This window comes from Struthio camelus, chromosome Z (assembly GCF_040807025.1).
Source record: "Struthio camelus isolate bStrCam1 chromosome Z, bStrCam1.hap1, whole genome shotgun sequence".
In the NCBI taxonomy this organism is placed as follows: Eukaryota; Metazoa; Chordata; class Aves; order Struthioniformes; family Struthionidae; genus Struthio; species Struthio camelus.
Genome location: NC_090982.1, coordinates 60,540,260 through 60,564,714, shown reverse-complemented (window position 1 = coordinate 60,564,714; position 24,455 = coordinate 60,540,260). Strand labels below are relative to the sequence as shown.

At 39.0% G+C, this 24,455-nt stretch overlaps 1 protein-coding gene across 13 annotated transcripts in view; it reads right to left on the bottom strand.

The window, feature by feature from the left end:
• The window catches only part of PTCD2 (pentatricopeptide repeat domain 2), a 106,101-nt gene that overhangs the window by 73,364 nt on the left and 8,282 nt on the right, over positions 1 to 24,455 (bottom strand). For 5 of the 13 annotated variants that reach the window (XR_011138089.1, XM_068928887.1, XM_068928883.1 and 2 more), the window contains 4 exons: positions 24,313 to 24,404; positions 20,949 to 21,062; positions 19,339 to 19,413; positions 18,435 to 18,548 (listed from right to left, as the gene is read on the bottom strand). Coding sequence is in view for 10 of the 13 variants with exons in the window: in XM_068928887.1 (XP_068784988.1) it covers positions 18,435 to 18,548; positions 19,339 to 19,413; positions 20,949 to 21,062; positions 24,313 to 24,404 (395 nt within the window). In the remaining 3 variants the exon portion in view is untranslated. Of the gene's footprint in view, positions 1 to 3; positions 6,650 to 15,065; positions 17,083 to 18,434; positions 18,549 to 19,338; positions 19,414 to 20,948; positions 21,063 to 24,312; positions 24,405 to 24,455 lie in introns of those variants that run through there. The other 8 variants (XM_068928877.1, XM_068928876.1, XM_068928882.1 and 5 more) reach the window with 6 other exon arrangements.

Below are 24,455 nucleotides of genomic sequence, written 5' to 3'. Positions count from 1 at the left end.
TCAGAAAAGAAATATTTAATTTCAGCTGAAATATATTAAACTTTAGCCACCTAGAAAGATCTATTCCAATTTTGAGGCATTCCATGTTTTGACAGAAAACAGAAAATCTATGGGGAAAAAATTAATAAAAAATTTAGTTTTCTGCTGAAGAGCAGTTTAGCTGGAAAATGCTTCCATTCTGTCAGCTGAGACCAGGTGTGGTGAGTCACTGGAACCTAGCTGAAAATTAAATCCTGTCATTCAACAGTAAAGACAGAATTAATGACACTCATGTACACTTTGTAAAATCTCCAAATGCACTCTAATAATAAAATGCCTGTTTGTAGCCTCTATTCAAATATTTATTGAAATTATTCAAATTAACACTTCAAATATATGTTTGAATACCCAGCCTGAGCACACAACAGCAGCAGCCTTGGAAACATAATTTATTATTCATACAAAACATGTAGGATAGTGCGGATACTCTATTTTTATTTCCTTACCACATTTCTATAAAGGAAAGAAAGCCACACAGATTTACAAGTGTCAACAATAATTGTGCGATGTTTGGGAGACCAAGTAAAATAACTGCCCAGTGTCTCTGATTCATTGGACCTCAGAGCTTTATGGCTGTCTGTTTCCCTTGTCCACATCAATATCCATGTGACCTTGTGCTCTAACAAATCTCTACTACATTATTTCTCAGGCTATCATAGCTACTTCCTTGTACTCTTAAAGCACTGGAAAAGTAGCTCATGTAACATTATCCTTATATAACTGTTCTCACAGATACCTTCCTAGCATCTATCTAGGAAGATATCCCATTTGAATCTGTATAAACATTTTGTGCTACTAAACTAGAAGTCACTTAATTTTGCACCTGTCCCTTCTTCAGTTTAAATAATACATACATATTTCTCCTTCCTGCTATTGTTCTCCCATATAGGAAAAGTGAAGGAGTTCAAAAATTATAAAGGAAATTACAGTAATGTATATTGGAAAGGCACATTCATAATAAATGAATTAGCATGTGCCTGAGTTTACTATAGAAAAAGAAAACTCTCAACATCAAAGCTTTTTTCCATAAATCACAGGTGTCTATTCTTTTCTACATGTGGTCTACTTCCAATTCCTATTTTAACCAATTCCATAATAGGAAACAGGTTATTTAGTTTCTCTCTCCAGCACTGACAAAATCAGTGCATAGCAATCGCGCAAATGATTTATTAAACTTGCTGTTTATTCAATCTCCCCATGTATAAGATTATCCATACGGGATTATATATCACCTGGATAAGAGTAAATTTAAACACTAGCAATGGAGCTGTGGGAGGTTTCAACAACGCATTGTAGAGTCTCAAACCAGAGAGACTTAATAAGTCTAAGGACTGGTCCAGCAGATAGCTCATGAGTTTCGATAAGGAAAAAGGCAAAGCTCTGCACCGTTAGGAGAAGCGCATTCTACATTAGGAGAAGCATAGCTAGCATATATCAAGGGCATTTGATAGCGTGCCCTATTCTGCGCTGGCGAGGCTGGCTCTGGGATGTTGCATCCAGTTTCATCCACTCCCACTTCAAGAAGGATGTAGAGAAACCGGAAGGCGTCCAATGGAGAGCTACCAATGTGGCCAGGGGCCTAGAGTACACACGTTGTGAAGAAAGGTTGAAGGATTTACTTGCTGAGCAAAAAGGAGGCTAAAGGGCGATCTAATAGCTACCGACTGCTACTTGAAGTGCAGTTACAAAGATGACAAACAAATTCTAGGCAGTGCTAGATGATATAACAAAGGCAGTGACCAGAAACAGCGGCTTGGGAGGTTCAGGTTGTACATTAGCTGCATTAGACTGGATGCTTTTGCTGGTAAAAACTACTGCAGCACTGGAACAGGACACCCAGAGAGGTCATAGGATCTCTATCCATGGAGGTTTTTTGAGACTTGGCTAGAAAAAATTATGGCTGACAATCTAGTATTGGGAATAGTCTCACTTCAAGTAGGAGTCTGGAATAAATGATCTCCAGTGGCCCTTAAAACGCACATTTCTAAGATTCTGTGAACTAAGTTGATCTGAAATTCGTCCATTGTAATCTCACTAATAAACCCTGACCTTGCGCGTATGTAACAGAAGTATGTTATTGACTAGCTGTAAAAGAATTGAAATAATCCTTAATGATGTCTACTAAATGATATAATAAACAGCTGGCAGCATGCCTGGAAACTAGGGAAAAAAGGGAAAAGACAATATTTGCAGCTATAATGAGGATTATTTTAAAACTTCTGTGGTATAACAAAAAATTTCATGATTTTCTTCTCGTAGATGCAAGCCGAACTCAGTCAACGTGCCTACTGGTGTTTTAATTGGAAAAGTATAGCTGTTTATTTTGCATAGCTGTTTATTTTCAGCAAAACCACATTCCATCTATCAACATACTCCAGAGGAATGATTTTAGGACGACAAGTTTTAAAAACTTTATTTCAGGAGGATAAAGAAGTAATAGAAATAAAATGTGGTCCTGGCATGTGATGCTGTAGCATAAAGCATGTGCACAAAGAAAGGTCAGTCTTAGTGAAATGCAAGAACCTCACTTTTCCTCACCTGAGCAGTACCCTTCACTGCTTAGCACCACTACTGCAATACCACATATTCCCTTTTCTTAGAAAAGAATTTAGTTCCTTACTTCTCCCCCAGATCCCTCCTACTTTGATGTCATTTTTGTACTCAGCAATTACATGTGTGAAAAAACTAGGGTACGTATAGGTAAGCTGTGATTTAGGATAAATAGTTATGGGCCCTGACACAAAGTGACAGAGGTAAACATTCACCTTGTTCATGACACACAGGAAAAATATTTGTAAATATATGTATGCATATATGTAAATGTATATATAAAAGCATCTAACATACATCCAAAACAGAAAAGACCATCATGATTAGTAAGTCTGGTGAGGTATTTTTTTCTGATTTAGCATTATTTGACCAAACATGATCTGAGTCAAGAGCAGTGCAGTGAAATATCTTCCACCACAAAGTTCTTCTAATTGTTCTTTTATGCACAGAAGTGAGTGGATGAAGGTCACTATGACATCCATACATGAATAACTTTAGCGTTATTCTTTATTTCCACTACTCTTTGAAACCATTCCAAGGATGCAATCACTTTGATAGAGCTAGAGTTTGTGAAGCTCTTGAGAGTCAGCATCCTATGTTCTATCATTACAGATTTTTTTTTTTTTTTTTTTTTTTTTTTAAACTGAGAATGGTATCACGGTAAGACAAATTTTAAATCTGTGGACAATGCCTTTTACAGAACAAGCTGTTTCCTCAATATCATCTCTTCTGATGGCTAAAACTAAAGTCATTTTTGCAAAGATGGTGACAGTGCTGAAGCAATGCATCTTTTAAGTACATGCCCAGTAGGTACCTGTTCTAAATAAGAATACCAGAAAGCACAGTACAGAATTCAGCAGGTATGCAATATGAATCAGAAGTCATTTCCTTGGAAGGAACCCAGAAAAGAAACTTGGCCTTACAGATATTGAGCATAGTAGAACTATGTTGAAAGCATCTAAAACATGGCAAGTAGATGGATTTAGGCAATATAATGCCTATGGAGTCAATGACAACTTGCAGCTTTCCTCCTAATACATCAGCAACTTTAACCGCGTACATCATTACGTTCACAGCATGTAAAGGATTTAATTTATTCAGTACATTCAATTTTTTGGTAATATTTGCATAGATTTTCTTCTGCAGAATATCCAGCATAGCTGGCATTTGTGTTTCAGAGCCCCAGCTGTAGAAGATTTCTCCCACATGCATGGAATTTGCCTGAACTTGTGGCTCTATATTTGCCATATTGGAATTTGAGATACAGCTCTGTTTGTAATGCTTGAACAGTTCTTGCTTTATCCTGCTTTCATTTGTCTTCTGCGGTTGCTTATTCAGCATGATGAGAACTAAGAGTCATTTGTAATACCAGGCCTGATTCTAGCAATAAATGCTTTGTAATACTGTGAGCCAATTTCACATTATTTCATCTGCCTTGCTTCCAAGTGGACATGACTACCTGGTCCCATGAAGCAGCAAAATACTGTTCTGTTTATTTGCCCAGTTTCTGTCCGTGCTGCTGAAATTTATAGCTTACAGCTACAATACATAGTTTACGCACACAAAAAAGTTGCTCAATGCCAGGAGTGCAGTATCACATTTATCATTAGTGAGAGGAAGTGCACAAAACTCCAGCTGGCTTTCAGTTCCAATACGGTATACAAGTAGAACATTTCTCTCCTCAGAATGCTCTTTGGCCTTACTTACAAGTTCATAGTTTTCAAATATTTTAATCCCTCAGCAAAAAGAATTGAGGTCTTATTCCAGCGTCACGAAAGTGACATAGGTTGGTCAGATTTAGCAAGACATCTTTGTCACTGGTTCACCGTAGCAATAGTGAATTCTCAGATTATTGCGTAAGTGTAGAGGAACAGCAGCAGTAAAGAATGGCCGCAACAGTATTGATCAGATACACAGACAGGTTTGTAACAAAGGAAAAGGTCTCTGCTTTCCTTTTTACCTTGCAGAGTGCAAAGTGCATGCTCAGCTACCCAGCAGCAATACTGCACCACCAAAGAAAGAAATATTTCTGCATGGATTAAGATCAATAAAAGGGAAATGGTTTGCTAGCAGGTCAGGGAATACCAAAATAACCTTGCAAACAATGAGACATAAGTTATACAGAATTTCTTTTTTACTCCCTTATACAATGAACAAAAATTAAATTAGACAAAGCCAAAATTAGTTTTGTGCCATAAATTGCAAATCTACTGTGGGTTTTTCTACACTTATGGACTGAATTTGGCTCTATTACTAAAAAACACTCTTTCTTAAAGTGTCTGACATTTTCAGTTTTATACCTTCATTTTTTCCCTTAAGGTCATTTAGGGAAACAGGAAACATTCTCACTCATTATGTTTCTGCTCATTGTTTAAACAACAGCATTCTCTGCACTGCCCTTTTAACCACATTTATAAAGTCTAGTTTGATATGGATTAGCTCTTTGGTGTTGGAACCCAATAGAAAGTACTCTAAGAGCAGAAATAATCATAGCTCAGCTGAAGCAAAGTGAGATATGATAATTTATACCTGTGGAGGACTGGCTTCTATATTGTCTTGTGCGTTTCTACAGGATCTAGGGAGCTCCACATATCTGAATATAGCCTATTGAAATGCTGTAATATGAACATAGTTATATTATGAGTCAAAGTCGGTTTTACTGAACCATCCAAACACATTGGGTTCTATGAAATTTCTAGGTTAATTGTGCTGGAATTGAAAAACTGTCAAGATTTCAGAATCTTTAGATTTGCAAGTGTAAGAAAATTACAAGACCATGTCCTTCTCCAGAATCTTCCTCCATCTCTATTTCTGGCACTAGGAAGGATTGTGGAAGTAAGACAGCTTGGTTAATGTCACTTAGACCTGGCATGTCACTGCCAGGAGCTATTAAATTCTATTCACAGCTAGAATTCACTGAGATACCATACAGGTGTCAGCAAAAGCCGTAGACAGTACTTTTACAGAAGACATCCAATCTGGGCTGCCTCATTTCTGGGACATCCTACCTTGCATATGATTCCCGGAGCTGACAAACAGTACAGAAAATCCATATGGAACAGTATCTGAAAGAGCCCTAAGTTTCTAGGGACAGTCTCTCTAAAACGGAGGCAGATATCAAAAGTATGGCTATAAGTATATCTTTACAGTAAGTGGAGTAATTGCATCATACAAATGTAATTTCTTAGACCCTCAGACTTTCTGTCTAGCAACTCAGGATAAAGCTCAGCTACATTATTTCATATGATCCTAAGGAACATATTTCAGTCCTTACAGTAGTTATAGATTACGACCATGGCAGCACACAAAGGATATATCCATATTTATACTCAAGACCACAGAGAGATGCCAGTCACTCATGCCATTCACAGGAAATTTTCTTAAATTATTGCATTGCAAAGTGAAACTGATCCAATCAAACTCATCGTTATAGTCATCATACATTTTCTTTTTTAAGAATACATCACAAGTATATTGAGCTATTTAATAGGATATCACAGGTTTTGAAACAACTGGGAAACATTTTCAGTGTACCTGTGAACTAGCTGAATTGCTACTATCCATCCTCATTTCTGTGATTTGCCCTAATTCACATAAGAATCGTGACTGCATCCTGGCTAGGAAAAGCAGCTCTGCTCAATTAGGCTCTCTCCAGCCTAATTAAATGAGCAGTTTTACTCAAAACACACAGTGATGGCCTGACTCACTATTTATAAGACTAACCTTGAATATTTATAAGACAAAAGCCACATGTGTAAATTAGTCCCTGCTGCTAACAGGAAGACTAAGGATTTATGCAAGCAAAAAGGTTGTAATGACATGCATGATAGTCTCAGTAGCAAACTGAGCACGAAGTGCTACACCTCTTGCTAAATGCTAGGGAAGGAACAAAAGCAAGCAGAACACAATAGGGGAAAAAAATTATATCTGATTCCATATGCGTGCTCAACTAGCGAAAAGAAATACATAGTGACATACTATCTTGGTAGCACAGAAGAGCTGACCATTGAAGCTCACTTTGGGAAGACAGCAGCTCGCTCTTCGGATGGGGCATCCAAACCTGAGTAAGGGAAAACAGATAGCACAGCAAGACCTACTGCTCATAAACCTTCTACACAACATATCTCTCTCACAGAAATAATCAGAGCCATACTGAGACATACTGGGCTTTTTGTTGCTTCTATCTTGCCACAATGCAAACTCTTTCCATGATCTGAACGTTCCTTTTCTGACATCAGCAGGATTTGGCAAGAGGTCTTCAGACAACTGGGAAAAACATCACTACCACCCTCATTCCAAATAATTAAGCACTTATCTCCTATAAGTATGTAGGTACACCACTAACTGAGCAACACGTTAAGTGCTGGTTTGTTTCAGAAAGTGGTACATCCGCTCTGGCCCTAAGGAAAAGACATTTAGAACAATGTAGATATAAGAAGGATATTATTTAAATAAATTAGAATTCTAATCATATATTAAGAGACAGGAAAGCTTCACCTATAGCAGGAGGTGACCGATTATACTTAGCCAGTAGGCAAGAAACAGAGTGCCTGTGAATCAAATGGTGCTATAGCAGCAAGATGTTTAAAAAGATCCGTCCATGGAAGAACATTTCTTTGCTCCACTTTCTGAAGATCAGAAGATACTTCTGTGCACCCCTGCTTAGCAAGGCAAGAAAATAATAAAAACTAAAATTACTAGTACAGGCTCTGATTTAGGTAGATTCTGAACCTATGCTTAAGACAGCCTTCCGAGGCTACAGAACAGTCGTTTTCAGAGTAGACAGGAACAAGAGCAAACAAATGGCAATCCGTTATGAAGCAACACAATTCACTGAAAATAAACGGCTGCTAGAAATGAACAAAAAAAATGAAGGAAAAAGCTTAGCTTCACTGGAGGAAAAGGCAACTGCCTGTGCAATTGTAGGTGAAGATTTTAATTTCCCTTCTCTAACTCAACATTTCAGTGCTATTTTCTGCTATTATGTAATGGGAAATGGGACAAGATGACTGCCAGGAATCCTCCCAGTGTAGATTAGTCTATGATTCATTTGGAAGAAAAAAGAATCAACCCAAGACATAGGTGCCACTAACCTGGTTACAAATATATGCAAATGAAATTATAATCTAAAAATAGTTTTGGTGGTACAAATATGACAAGGTACCACACTGTTTCCATCACATTCTTCAAGGCAGCAAGCCACTCTGCCTGGATCCAAGCAGCAGAGAAAAGTGCACAGCAACTTGAGACACAAATTCCCTTACAGCCAGACAGGCTCTGCCCATGCAAAGGTGCATATGGTGTAAACTTGCAGGCCGGACTTTGCCATGCTATTGTTTCTATCCATGTGGCTACCCATAAATACCTACATTAGCATAATAACCACCGCACCTTCTTTTTAAAAATCAAGTGCATCCCTGTGTTAGCATTTCGTAAGACCTGGGGCTTCAAAGCTTTCATTCGTCAATACTTACAAATCTTAAACCCTTCCAAAGGGTAGTAAAAGTGCAGCAGAGCAGATTCTGTGGTCTGAATTTCCCCTGAAAGTACTTAACCACTAGGGCAATTTTGTATATGTATCATCCTTTCTCCATCACAGTTCTCTTTTTCTGTCATTCTGATGTGAGAACTGATAAAACTTCAAACATAAAGAAGAAGTTCTCAATAGTGTCTCTGCCTTTTATTTCTCCTTTTTTTCCTCCCTTCCCCTTACCCCTCCCCAAGTGATGGTATTACAGAGAACAGGGATGAGAAATTTCTGAGAATTTTTTGCTAATGCTTGAAAAATAAAATCTTAAATATATTGTTAATTAGGCAAAATGAAATTACGTGAACTGATTTCCTTTCCTGTTTTATCAAGTCATGCTGGACTGAACTCTCTAGCTCCAGTTCTGCAGTGCATGGCACCTGAAAGAAGTGCAGAACCACTCTTTCTAATGGTTAAACTAACACCATTAAAAACCATCATTAAAATCCTGCCATTCAAAGCAAGGTCCCTTTACTGCCATAATGTCTGAAGTGCTACAGCACATTTAAGTTAAATATGGAATAATTTAAAAGTTGTTAGACTACCTGGGAATTCACAGGGCACTCTCCCAGCAGTTCCAAACATTACAAATAAGTTACCTTTTTCATTATTCCTTTCTAAAATTTTCCATTAGGTTGGCACTGCTGTAAGTCTTCTGCTGCAAAACAGTTACTGTTCGTACAGTAAATGTAGTAATTCCTGGTACGGTAGTCAGCCTGAATTACCCAGCACAGGCAAGACTGGATGTGGGTAATTTTCTATTTTATTTTGATGCTGAATTTTCTCGTGGGTCTGGCTGAGGTCCTAATCTCTCTTCCTACCTCTTATGAAGGGCCACGAAGCTGAGAGTCCCACAAACTTTTCTCACCTACATAGAAATTCACAACAAAGCATGGTTAAGGACTCAGGAAATTGAACGTGAAGGGCACATCCCACAACCCACCTTGAATACAAAGCCTTTACAACCCACCACTACCATTAAGTAAAGAGGACACTTTCTCTTTTGGAGTAGAAGTGTGGATCCTGTGATAGGCAGCTGGCAGGCACCCAGCCCATTGGGATTCTAGAAGCAAAGAGCTATTTCAGACAAGCACCCCTTGCGCTGCCTGTGCAAACATACCATCAGGCCAAGTAGCTAAGTCCAAAGCTTCATGTTTGACAGATGTCAGTGCACTTTTTTCTTCTGCCTTATTCCTGAAGCAGGCAGAGGGAATGACTTGTACACAGAGCTGTGGCTATTTGGTGAGAAAATTAGAGCACTGGTAACTGCATTAGTAGACCCCAGTTGTCTGTTTCGACATTGTAAAGAGGAGATTTCCCCTTGCACTGCTACAAATATAGCAACGCAAGGCCACTGCTGTAATGGCCTGTTCTTACTGATAAAGCAACATGTATTTTCTTTTATTCCAACAAACTGAGAACTTTCTGAAGACACATAATGACTGATAGGATGTAAAGTTAGAAAACTATACACATGAAGACCCTGTGAAAACAGTGTACCAGCATCTCAAGCTGAAATACTAGGACATACGTTGTATTCAAATAAGCAGCGGTAATTCTGGGTCTAAATGGAAAATCAAGTGATTAATGATCTGACTCAGAGGCTCAGGACACCAGTCCTACCTAGAACAATCCAATATATGGCAACATACTATTGACCTTATCCTTTTCATTCTTGGATTTTAGATGATGAACCAGACAAACTGAGGAAAAAGAACAAGAGATGCTCTTGTTCCACAGTAGAAGGAAAGTATCTAACAGTGTTCTTGAACTCATTTTTAACACCCCCAAAGAAGTTTTGACATTTGATGTTAGAGCTGTTTACCACCAAATAATGTTTGATCACATAATACAGGCCCTGTAAAGAATCCATGAAAAGGTTATTTGTGCCTCTTTAGGAAATTGCTGACTTTTAGCAAGTTCAAGGGTACCTCATTCTGATTATACCAAGTCTAGCTAAATTTCGTATGTCCTTATTTCCTTTTATGTCACATTCTCCAGCCCAGTGAACCAGCTTGGTGGCAAAAAGGCAGTATGCCTCAGCCTTTTTCCTGTTGCTTGTCACTAGTTTCCCTGCCCCACTGATCAAAGGGCCTGCATTCGCTTTAGCTTTTCTTTTTGCTACCGCTGTTCTTAAAGAGAACCTCTCTTCACCTCTCTTACTAGTTTCAACTCCAGCTGAGCTTTGGCTTTCCTGACTCCATTCCTACATGCATAGGCAATATCTTTGCATTCCTCCTGGGTAGCCCATCCCTGCTTCCACCTTCTATGTGCATCTTTTTTTATATCTGAGTTTAACCAGTAGCTCCATGTTCACCCATGCTGGCCTTTTGCCAGCCTGCTCGACTCTACATTGGAACAGATCATTCCCATGCTCTGAGAAGGCTGTCTTTGAAGATCAACCAGCTCTCCCAGGCCCCTTTCCTTCCAGGACAGTTTCCCACAATACCCTGCCAAGCAGGTCCCTGAACAAGCCAAAATCTGCTCTTCTGAAGTCCAGGGTTATAAATATGCTGTTTATCTTGCTCACTCCTCTTAGGATCTTAAACTACAAAAGTCTCAGAGTCACTGCAGCCAAGGCTGCTCTTGCCCTTTACATTATGCACCAGTTGTTCCTAGTTCATGCGTAGCAGGTCCAATGGAGTATCTTCCCTAATCCATCACTTGCACCAAGTAGTCATCTTCATCACATTCCAAAAATCTCCTGGATTGGTTACAGCCAGTCATATTGCCCTTCCAGCAGATATTAGGGTGGTTAAAGTCACCCATGAGCATCAGGACCTGTGAATGTGAAACTTTCTCCAGCTGCTTTAAAAAGGCTTCATCTGCACCCTCTTCTTGGTCAGATGGTCTGTAGCAGACATTTATTACAGCATCACCTGTGCTGACCTGTCCCTCTTGATTCCTACCCACAAGCTCTGTGCAGGTTAACCCATCATCTGTCCCAAGGCAAAGAGCTCCATACATGCAACTCCTTTATGCAGGGCTCAACCTCTCCTCCATACCTACACACCTTATCTTTCCTGTCTCCCTTCACTGCAACACTCCAATAACAAGCTATAGGGACCCTCTATGTCTCCACAATCCCAATGAAGTCTTAGTTCTGCAACAGTGTAGTCTTGAATTCCTCTTGCTTCTTCCTCATGATACACACATTTGTGTGCAGGCACTTGAGATGGGCCCCAAGTCATGCTGCTTTTACAGGGAAGTGTGAAAGCCTCCCCTATCATGCTGTCTGCCAGACACATCTGCTCTGCCCCTTTTGCTCTCACTTCTCTTCAGGTTACAGTAACCCTCACACCACATACCTAGTGTAAAGCCCTCCTCACTAGATTAACAAGTCTGTCTGACCAAGTGGGACAAGCATGTCTTAGCAAATATGTCCAATCCCTACTCAGTAGCCCTCACCCCTCAGAGACCTGTGGCCACAGAAGTCAAAGCCAGGCCTGCGACACCAGCCACACAGGCAAGTGTTGACCCACATGATGAGTCCACATCTGCCTGAGCCTTTCCCCCTCACTGGTAGGATTAAAGGGACACCACCTGGGTCTCCTGCCTTTCACTCACACCTTCAGTGCTCTGTAGCCACTCTTAATATGCTCCAAGTTAATCCTGGCAGCATCACTGGTGCCCACATGGAAGAGCAGCATGGGGTAGTAGTCCAAACAGGACAAGCCAAGGCAGTCCCTTCACAGCCTCCCAAGACATCAGGTAAGGTTGGCAGATTGGTGCCTCCCTCTCCCATAGGGGACAGTTCCTATAACTAACGCATACTTTGTTTCATGTGAACATGAGGTTCAGGCTCAGCTGGCTCTGACACAACCCATAGACTTGTATAGGTCTGATTTGTGCAGATGGTCCCTACCTTAACCCTTTTCTCTTATCAGGGGTTCACTGTATGCTTTGTGTTGCTTTTTGGAATGGGGACTTTGGGGCTGGCCTTACCTGACAGTATACGAGAAGTTTTGTTGTTACTTAGAGCATCAGTACTTGTAATAACCAGCATCTGTACTTGGTGAGGTAAAGCCACTCAGTTTTCACTACATGTATTGCTGGAATTGATTAGGATGTTCAGACAACTGCACAGAACAAAAAACACACCATAAGCTCCTCAAAGCATTCCACTTTCTGCGGACAATCCCTCCAATTGCTCAAGAAGAGACAAATATGTTGTCATAAAGTCTGGGACCAGTATCGGTAGCGATTCTAAGCTTTCCCATCCCCTCTCATTGCCTAAATCCAATAAACAGAAACAAGGTGACTGAAAGATTTATTCTTCAAATTAACCTGGAAAGAGAGCAGACAATCAGATATTTGCCGAGTTTAAACCACTGTCCACAAACAGTAAGAGAAAAGTAACAGAGAAAGAGAATGCATGTGCAGCATCTACTTGTAATGCCCTTGCTAAGGAGTATTCGGGCCACAAAAGGGCACGTAAGCGGCCACAGCTTAAAAGAAAGAAAAAAGCCTTTATACAAGGATGCAACCTGAAACACCCTTAAGAAAACCAACTAGAATGGCTGTAGACCTATATACTACAGATCTGCCTACCTTCTATAGTGTTGCAGAGTTCTAAAGAGGTTTTTGTCTCAAAGTTATTTAAACTTGTCTACAAGGGTCATTAAAAATAAGTCAAAATGCCTCTTGAGGCCTGCAAGCATTCCTGAGCTCCCCTCCAATGACTAAGCCTTCGCCTTTATTGTTTTTGTTTGAAACAGAATATTAAGTTTAAAGAAACAAAGAAATGATCCTTAATTATGAAGACTCAAGATGCTTGTTAACAGGAATACCCAAGGAAAAAAAAAAGTATTAATCGACAGAGAAAAGCAGAACATCTACAGTAGGAAAATAAAAGTATTTTTAAGACTGCACAATCCAGATCCTATCTGAATGTGAAAAGGAATAGTTTTCCTACTTAGTTTGGGAGAGGTATTCCAGCTTTCTCTTAAATATTAAGTAGGTATAGTGAAGTATGAATTTTAATTGTCAGTAGTATACTAGAAACAGCAGCAGCTGCCTCTCTCCCAGGTCAGAAGTTTGTATTTCCATACAATACTATAATAATCTTTCAGTCACCAGAATGTAGTTATTTTCTTCAACAAATGCATTAAATTTTCAAATTAAACATTGCAAACCCCTGGGTTTGCAGTCTATGCCAGTTACCAACCATCAGAGACTGTTGGCTAAGAGTCAGATTTTCTGTTCCATACCTGTTAAGATGGCTTGTAGTAAATATAAGGTAAATAGTTCATTTGGCCTTGACTTTACATAACTGATACTGCAGCTAAAAGCCACCCCTGAAATTCAGGCTTTCAGGAAAGTATGACCAAGAACGCCACCTGCTGTCTCCCAGCTACACTCCTATAAAGCTTCTGGAGTGCACTGACATACACAAAACTCATGTTTATTTTACTGTAGGAAGAACATTTGAACAGGATAAACAAAAAACCCCAATCCTTTGCCACATAACAGTGCCCATAAGGGCCTTCAGACCTTCATCTGAGCTACTTACTACACAAAACAAAACTATAAGCAGCATTTGCTAGAAAAGTCTCTTGCATTGAAACCTAGAAAAAAATGCAGTGATTTACTTTGAAATGCATGTCTTGCTTTTCCAGCATGTTAGCCATCTATTAATTGAATTCCACAACACTGGCTCCTCTTTAATTTTATGGCTCATCCTTGATTAAAATTCCATATAAACCAAGCATAATTACTTCACTGGCAGCAATATTATACTGCGTATTCCTTTTCTCTGAGGCTGTCTGCTAGATGTGCTCTGTAGTAACTTAGCCCTCAAAATACCAGGCATTCTGAACAAGCAAAACATCTAAGCATTTGCGTAACTAGACGAGTTTGGTTTCCTGAGCTTGACCCTGGGAAACCAGAAGCCAACCACACTTAAATACCCCAAATTAAGCATGTAGCTAAAGACACTTCTGGATAAAAGCCAAAGTGCTCAGCACCTTGACGCACCAAAAGCTAATTTTATAAATACACACGCATAAATCCTTTCTGGATTAACTCCAAGCAGCTGCGCAACCTGTATGAGACAAACCAGGCTTTGTTTGAAATCAGCTGCATAAATGCTAGAACTTGCTCTTTACTCTTACCTTTTTCCATAAGTGAGGATGTTACTAGTCCTCCACAAGCCTTCCAGAACAACCTCCGATATTCTATCTGAATGTTATCAATCTGTTTCTTTCAACTCACTCTTCAATCTTTTTTGGGAGCACGCTTTCATTTTCCAGTGAAGTGTTACTAGCTGTTTAAACATCAAGGTTTTTCAGATCTTTCACTGTAGAGTCCATTAACTTGAACAACAGTGAGGAATGCTAGCCAAGTGTTAGACACCTGCACTGTCAGGCAGTTCCCTTTTGCTTTGGAAGGGGACAGTAGAGCAGGAGCCTGATGTACCAGCTGTAAGACCATCCCTGCTGGTACTAATCTTTCTCCCATCTGTAAGTCTATAAAAACATACTGCTTGTTACAGGCTCATAATGGATACAGCATCCCCCTTCTCTTTCAAGAGAAAGAAATGGAGTTTCTCCTTAAAACAAATTACCAACTTAACAGTTAGCTTGAACCAATCCCAAGCAAAGCAGTAGTTAGGGAGTGAAGAACAGAATGTTGACAATAAATATTGGGAGTGAGTTACAGTAGCAGAAGTTACTTCAGCCGCAGTCGGAATCCAGCCTAAAACTGGGACCTAACCAAATGAGAAAACTAGGCAAATAACAAGTAATCTTGGCCCTAGGATGAACCTGCTTTCTCGCAATTAACACATGCCTGAAAATGCTCAGTCAGGTAATTTAGTAGTATTGACCTCATGTATTTGCAATGTAACAGATTACACTGGTCAAACCATCTTTTATTCCATATGAAAATGTAGTTGTATATCACAGTTTTTCCCCCAAGAGAGGCAAATACCAACACAAACTCAGAGCAGTTCAATTCTTTCATTTTTTCTTTAATTAATCCTTGCCATACTGAAAGCAGTCTTTACAAATCCTGTATTGAATTTATTTCTGGATAAAAGATCAGGAGGTATTTAAGGGTCCATATAGTGTTGGAGCTATTGAAAGAATTTCCAATTGAGGCCAAGGGGAACTGTTAAAAGTTTGTAAACTCCTGAATAACATACAAAATTAAAAGTTATACCCAACGTTCCAGAACCAGTACTAAAAAAACTACCCAGCAGTAATGTTAGTGAGTGTATAGCATGTGGTACCTTTAACCAAATCCTGTACAATCAGTCATAAAAAAAAGTGCACGCATTTCACCAAAACATGATATAAATTTCAAATAGGTAAATTGTTACACGTGTGCACACACAATTCTATCCACCACATAACATTGTTTTGTGTATTTTAGTATTAAATCAACAATATATATCAGTGACAGAAATGAGTTGCTGTCCCAGAGCCTCATAACGATACTGGTAATATCTTACTCCAACTTGCTTTAATGGCTAAGATATATCCCTGCATGGATGGATTCTCGCTTCTTCAGTGATCTGATGACTTCAAAAAAAACTTTCATATAGCACGCTCAATCCCCCCACAGAAGGAATCCTTTGAATTCTGAAGTTTGCTTGATTTAGGATACCTTTACAAATAAAAAAGCAAAATAAATCTCACAGGAGATAAGAAGGAACAACTCTGAGAGCACCAAGCTGGGGTCCAGGCACTCTTGTGTTCCCAGGACTGCTTACTAAGTTCTAAATCAGCAGGCATATGCACAGATAGCCCAAAATCACCTAGGTACGAGCCAGGGTATCACTGTTTGCAATTCTTTCTACTCTGAAGGGTGAAAGAGAAAAGATCTTCGCATATGCAGGACTAATAGTTACAAAACAACTGTTCATACTAGAACCAAGCACATTTGGCCTAGAATCACTGAAGTTGAATTTGCTCATGAAAACAGCATAAAGAACACTTTAAGCTACAATTGCATCTCACCTGCATAATTCACCCATAGCTTGAATCATGCTTGCAGTAAGCAACTTGCTAGGACTGGACCTGTATCAAGAGCTGCTTATCTTGACTGTTATTATTAAAAATACAATTTGAAAGAAGCAACACATAGGGCCGCTCACTCTGAGAGGACTTTTGTTCAGCAATCTCCTTCCAGTGAGAAAACGACCAGTCAACTACCTTTGTAGTTTTCCAAACTATCTTCCATAGTATTTCCACAATCCCTTTTGATTAAAGGAACAAACTAATATAGTCATCATTTCTGAATAGAAAGACAAGAGAAGCATAGAGCAAAGCAAGTGTCTTCGATGCCTTTCATATCTTGAGGCATACAAAATTTGAACAGTTAATGCACTTAGATATCTCTTTCATCTAGGGTCTGGACTGCATCCATCTACAATTAGAACATCACATCTGATGAACACCAAATTTTCTTCTCATGAACTACAAAAGTCAGGCCAGATACACACATTCTGTTCACTTCACCTAGGACATTCAGTATATGGAAAATCCCGATTTAAGTGTTTGAAGAAAAATTCAAACCATTCTCATCACTCCATTTCTGAACAAAAAGAAATACCCACCTTCATGGCCTATTTTCAGCATGAAAACTCAAACACAGAAGCCACATGATACACGTTTAAAACGCAGTTTCACACAAGCAACTTAAACAACTGCCCAGAGTGAAGGAAGGGAGAAGATGTTTTATTCAAACATGCTTCTTCGTGGTGGTAACTGCACTTAAGTTTATCATCAAATACTGAACTACTCCAGTAACAGATTTGAGCGAAGTGGTTTAGCAGCCTGACAGCCCAATTGTTTTTGATTTAAAAGCTTTGCGCAGTTCTTCTTTGAACTAGAAACCTGGAAGAGCATGTCGTCCAACGTGCAAGCGGTTATCCGTCCTGAAGCTTGTAGTCTGGTATAAATATCTCCTAACCTGGCGGAAAGGGCAGGGTTTTCTTCTATCTTTTCCCTGACTGTAGCCAGCTAAGGACGGGCAAACGACATACAGTTACATGTCAGCAAGTGACTATATTCCAGACAAGCATTCACTCAAAGAAAAGAGAGGAGGAGGAAGGAAAAAAGCCACATAACATAAGATAAGGCTGACGCAATGATTTGTAAGAGGTTTTTAAGCAACACACATTACACACCACCAGGCAATGGTGGACATGCAGTAGATACCAATTAGAGAGAGTTTATTAGATTAAAAACTTCCTCAAAGTAGCACAGTCCTATTTTCAATCCTAGTACAGACTAACACAATTATTTTCTATTTAAACCCAAGCAACATAATTGCTTCCTGGAATCTGTCTTCCAGATCAGCATAATTATTTCTATTGTATTATCTAACATACTAAATTTGCAGTCCTGATCAATAAAAGTCATACTCCAGAATGCTGAAAATTTCAATAAACTGCCATATATACAGAGTATGAACTCATGTATGAGTGAATCTGCTAAACGTTGTTGTTCAGTAACCTATTGTAGAAGGAGGGGTTAAGGCTAATGTTTAGTTTTTTAAAGTGTTATAAATTTGCCAAACAAATCAAAATACAACACTGACACAATGTCAATTGCGACAAAGTTACGAAACCAAATGCTTCTTTAAAGAATTTCTTTTCAAGGTAGCAGCTAATATATATAGGCTGAATTTTGAATGGCATGCTCCCCTCTTCCACCTACTATTTTCTATGTCAGTTATTTACTTTGTTTAATAGGCAATGAAAGGATATATGTTTAAGTATTAGCACAGTCTTGCATCTTACTCCATACATGCATTCAAAATGAACAAGCCTAACACATACTAACAATTTTCAGGAAAAAAAAAAAAAGCAATGATGCCAAGATGGCTTCATTCAAAGCTCATCACATGAATCCCAGTCTTCTCAGGAATCAATACTGTAACAGCAAAAGTTACTACTTTGCATCTAACGCTTCCCTGTGCGGTATCTCATAGGTCTTAACAATATCATTATGACCAGAACTCTATTCACATTTTGACATCAAATTAACACAAAAGGCAAGGGATTATTTTATCTACTTTCAAATGAAATTTGAGCTTCTAGGAGCAAAATCCACAACAGAAAGGGGAAGCAGCCTGCAAAGGGCTTTGTCCAACTGTTTGGTAAGCCAGACAGCTGCTTTGACATCTGAATCCATCAGAACCCAAACAACTTTAGCAGGATGAACTTGGGCACTTGAAGTTCTGTAACTGAACAGCCATCATCCTGGTTTAGCAAAACATCACGGATCTCCTCTCAGGCCTGTATCCCTGACCTGCGTGCATCAGTGATGCCATGCTTTCTAGCTGATTCAGTTCATTATCGTGTACTCACCACCTGCTCAGAAAACTCAATTTTTTTCACAAAGGGTGGAGTATCTACTTCCACCGCTGCCTCTAATGTCTTCATTACTTCTTCTACTGAACCGAACTTGAGCTGGACAAGAACCTGAAAAATAAGACAAAAATCTACCCCAAGCAAACAACATTTATCATCAGAAAGCAAGCTTTTTTAAAGAAAAAGTGTTAGAAGACAATATGAAGCAAAGCAGGAACAAAACCTATTTCTAGATGCTGCACTGATAAAACATTGATCATGAAGAAGGCAGAGGGAATGAATGATTTCCACTGGTAAAATTAGTTTATTTTTTACAGCTGGAACCTGGAAAGGAAGGGCCAGCCTGGAGGCAGAATTCCTCTGAAGGAGTTGCATTAACTGTTCTGGAACTGTTCTATAGTTTGTAGAGATCACTTACAGGAAACACAGTAGACTTTCTCTCAGGTTGCAGACCATGCAACTACAGAAATAATTTGTTGTATGTACATACATAGTTAAGGTTCATAGGGCTGAAGCAGGCCTGAAGTGAGCAGAGCAGAGCCAAGGAAGACATTTACTTGGAGTTGTGCTGTTTTCAATCTCTTTTACCAAGAGGAAAAAAGTTATAATGTCATAATTAGAAAGTTTTCCCAGGTCTATATTCATTGATGTGGGACCAGTCTACTTCCCATCCACAGTAAAAAGTAAAAGGGAGGAGCAGCAGATTTTTTTCTTTTAAATCCTAGCGTAACTCATCTAACTGACAGAAATTGTCTGTTGGCAGGCAAAAGAAAACTCAGTAACATTACTGAAATACATATATGCTACTAAGAACCTGGCCTTCTGCTACTTTACACTTGAGTTGTTTGTCCAGTATAGCCTGTTTTTCTGTATAACTCCAATATAAAGCAAGCATACTCACGCTAAGATTATTGTATAGTTTGTTTTCCGTTTTCATTATCTGAGAATAATAGAATTGGGCTTGTGCCACATCATTCTAGGAAGGAATCAGAGATAAAAACAAACAGACAATTATACATGTGTGACATACACTTTCATAATAGAAGTTCAAGAAAAATGAGTTCTTACAGCTTGTCAGAGAATCACAAAGCAGTCTAAACCTCTAAACCCCCTTCACCAAAAATTCCCATACAGCACCCACTCTGTAGAAGGAACACCCCATGCTGGGGTTCCCATGCTGTCTGGCTCAGTAACCCATCAGACAGTATTTTCAGATCTCCGGTTTCAGATCAGCAGGAAAATGAAGCATGTTACCAATTCTGAGCATGAGAACACCTAAAAGATGAAAGAACTACACAAGCTCGGAGTCTAGCGCATGCTAGAGTACTTACATGAAGTGTAGTTTATGTTAATACCGGTTATTTCTGTTGTCCAGAACTTTTTAACCTTTTGGCCATACTCCTCTACCGTATCTATGACATCAAATGATTTGTCTAGACAATAAATGTTACACTGACATTTACTAGACCAGCATTAGATACCTGGGATCAAGACATCTTTCTCATAGCAAGACATGCTGCCAAAGCCTATACAGTTCAGAAATAGTTAAATGTAATCATTCTGTTTGCAAAAAAAATTTTTTTACCTAATTCTTATACAAGAGAAAGGCATCAAGGATTTCATGTGTTTTATAGCTAGAGATTGTTTTTTAACCTCAATACCAATGAGAAGCCCCATCATGCTACATGCAAATGAATAAATTAATTTTGATGAAGCTGTTGCTCAGTCTTTACCATTCTCAGAGACTATGCAAAGAGATCATGAAATTAACAAAATATATAACAATGCTATTTCATGAATTTACATCCATGAACAACATCAAATCACTAGGTCTTATAGTGCCTGTGGAGAGACTTTCAGACAAGAAGCAGAGTGTTTAAAATTTGCTCAAGACATACAAATTAATGGGAGAGAAAAAGATTAGACTTTAGGATTTCCTAATTGTTATTCTCCTGTCAATCTTTCCCCCTGTACTGCCTCAGATCCTCTTCACAGCAAGGTTTAAGCACAAGTTGTATGGAAAAATCTTACCCTTTTGTGGAGAATGATATGCCATCTCCCAAGCAGCAGGGCAATACACATTATAGCCTTTAAACATGCCTCCCCAAATAAACATTTTGAGGCTGACTATACAAATACTTTTAGTTATTTTTATTTTATATAAAGGAAATCACTAAACACAGCAGCATTTGCAGGACTGGGTCCATGGATACATCTAAACCTGCTGGCCCAACTCTTCCATTTCAGAGAAAATTCTGCCATGTGACACTGTCAGTGGCACAAAATATGCCTGTGCCTTAGACTCATGACATACAACTAGATTTCAAAATTTCCATATTAACTTTGTGTAAGAGTTATTACCACCCTAACTCTTTCAGGGGCATAAAAATTAACACACTTGAAGTGATTGCATAGATCATTTATGCCTCTTCAATGTTTGCTTTCTTTTACTATCATATTGCAAGGTATGCATAAAGATTCGGGAATAAGCCAAAACAAAAAGCACTGCACCTGTTTCAAAGCAAACGCCACAGCAAAGTAGAATGCTCGTAGTGGTAATGTGTCACCATTTAGCTGTGCTTCTTCAAGCAGCTTTGCAGAGATTTTGCAAGACTCCAGGCTGTCCTGTGTAGAAATTTCAATCTAAGCTGCAGTAGTTAATTCTGTGATCTGAAAGGGCTGTAGGCAACTGTAGAAGCCTAGGTTCACTGCATTTAGAAGACAATGCACTGTAAGATCAGTAAGACAATTACTTCTACATCTGAACTCAACCAGCACTTTGAGAAACACAATACCAAAAGATGTTATTCAGTGCTACAGAGTTCAGAAGAGGGTAAAAGTAAGTTCCATTATTTTAATGCAATAGCTATGCCTTGCCCCGACTGTTTCAGCTGCTAGAGGAGATAAAACTCCTGGCAGTCTGCTAAAAGCAACAGATACTTTCCTTTCCACTTTCCTATCATTCCCAAGTCAGTAGGAAAGCTAACTTCCTCCTCCTTTTACTCTAGCACCTACATTCGGTAGTTGATGAAAAAATGTTTTCTAAGCATTGAACTATTTATATTTAGCACCATTAACCTGAGAGATCTGAGTATGTACAGATTTGCCTATTTATCAATTTTGAGCCTGACTTTATGTAATAAATCTTACAAAGATGTTTCCAGAGCAGATATTCTAATGAACCAGCTTAGATATCTGCCTGTTTGCCAACACTGAAAGTTTGCATTATTTCTGGAAAGCAAAAAATTGCATCAGTGTTCCATCTTCTCTTTCACTTTGCAATCAAGTACTCCAAAGGTCAATATTTACCTGCACATTTAGCATTATGGGCTTAAGTAATCTGCAAACTATTGTTGTGAATGACATACCATAACAACAATAATGACATTATTTTCAATAGGAGTCCATAGTAAAATCTAGTGAGTTTGCTTGTATATTGTCTTACAAACCAATTCTCAAGAACAATGCTTCTCACACTGGAAGTTATAAGTAGAGCTGTTTGGACTCCAAGCAAATTAATACCTGCCAAACTGAAGAACTGCCAGCAGCAAGGTTTCTGAAATAACTGGTACCACTGTTCTGGATCACAGCCCTCATGTTCCTTCCTATTATTTGGTGTCAGTCTGTTCCTACTGTCCAAAGTGTCACTCCTGCAAAATATCAGCCTTGTCTTTAGGGATAAGGTGTTCCTTAGTGTGTTTAAGGGATACTTGTCCATTCTACTGCTGGATGGCCTGTACAACTTGTGAAAACACCTTTTAAACCACTAGAGAAATCCCACAAGTTCCTTGAAAATTTAGAAATACTCTGACCACCCAGGGACCGAGTACTATTACATACACATTTTGTTGCCATCAGAAGGCCTGCTGCCATTTCCAGCTCTAAAAGGATGACCGTCTGTTTACCTTAGAGGAAAAGTGCCTTATGATGATTTAAAACATCCCAATAATTGACCTCAAAAGCACTTCTGTACAAAGATTAAACATTAACTCCCCTGCTTATCCACTAGGAATAATCACCGCTTTAAGCCCTGTACATTTTTGAGTTAGTCCCTAACACAGTTATTCAAAAGAAACCAAGAATGAACCAGGTACAAATTCAGCACTGCTGTTAACAATACCAGCACTATTATCTCCTGTATTCAGGTAGTTCATACTGAAACTATTGAAGAATTTTCCTCAGCTTCTTATGTTGCATCTTTAGCAAAAGCATTTTAAGCTCAAGAGTGTTCCCTCCTGGCTTGAAGTTTTAGCATTCGCCACCAAAGGTAGAATCAAACAGATTAGGCTTCTGAAAGATCTCCATCTAATCCTCTTTACTACACAAAGCATTAATACAGCTTATTCCCCTATTGGTAGTATTTTATCTTAATGTAAAAACAGATTTACTGTGGCTGTTAAGAATCATTTCCTCTCTATTCTTATCAACTAAATGAGTATGATGGGCTAGCTTCTCCGTTGAAAAAACAGAGCCAGAAGCAGCAGAAAACAAATGCCTCAGGAGCACCCTTCCTTTCACATATGCCATGGATGCTCTCAGAGAGCAGGCTATGGAAAGCACTATGTAAAGATTTTAGAGACCAACAGATGCTACAACAGTCAGAGTAAAGGAGACCTCAGAGAAGCGCAGCTGGGTTCTGTGAAAGCCTTTAACAGAAAGGGCACGGTGTGGATCAAGAAACAACCCTGAAGTGCTAAATATTGCCTAAGTTGAAGCATAGCAGCAAACACGAGCTTATAAGCTTGGTTCCCAGCACAGCGTCAAAGTCCTCGTATGCTTTGAATTTCCCAGAAAAGGTACCCTTTTAAGTAGAACTGGTAACATTTCTTGACTGACTGTAACCATTAATCTCCAGTTATTTCTAACAGCAGCAGTTTCCACAGCTCTTTGAGCTTTCTCCATCTACTGTCCCACTCTCCAAACACTACAGCCATATGACTATTCCTATTTCCCCGACCTTCTAAAGGCAGCCTCAATTCACTAGAATTGAAGATTTTAGAAGCACCATAGAAATTACTGATGGGCTACCATTTCAGGCCAACTTTTTTACATATGCATCATCAGTTTCATTGTATGCTTAACTGAGAAACTTGAGAAGTTTCATCGAGTGATATCATTTTTCCTCAGTCAGTGACTTTCTTCCTTAAAAATTGAAAAACAGTTTTCTACTGATTCAAACCTGAAGAGCAAAAGAAAAGAGTTTGGGGACCTCACTTTGCTACAAAAGGAAAAGTGCTCTAGGGAAACAGTCGTGGAACCCGCGTAGCCTAGCTTCTTACTCTGTTCTCTGTTTGATCACGGTCGAGCTCAAGGGGCAGCCTGTCTCTCACTGAAGACATTCATTTAAGTTTTCCTCCACTCAGCTGCCTATTTTCATCAGACATGTATGAACAGATTACCTTTGCAAACTCCTTGCAAAATTTAGGTGCAATTGCAGAAACTGCTCAAGAGGTACTTGGAGGGGGAGGGAAAAAGAGAAGGGGAGATGTCTGACAGAATATATCACGTATGCCTTGTTTAAAGCAGCCAGACAAAAACAAAAACCCCACTACCGCAGCTCAAGTGCAGAATGCATTAAGATGCAGAGGTCCCAGAGAAAGAATGCTATCATTTAATCAACTGCTGTATCAAATTTGTCTCTTAATGATCATATCTAACATTCTAAAGACTTGCTTTGTGACATTAGTTTGCACAGAAAACTATATATGGGAACCACATCATAGACAATGAAGCTATGTATGACTAATAGGTCTAGAATATTTGCATTAGATAGGAAATCATGACAGGGAACCTATGGAAATTTTAAAACCCCCCAAAAATGAGAGAGAAAAGGCAATTCAACTGCTTTGTCATAGGACACTATGACAATACTTACCAGCTTGTAGCATATTGCAAACGCAAGTAGATAGGTTTCTTTGTTGAAAGGTATACCTTGTTCTTTCATTTCTGTGAGAACTTCCAAAGCATCTGTCAAAAATGCAGCAATGTTATTTCACAAGTTTAAGACTGTACAAGTAG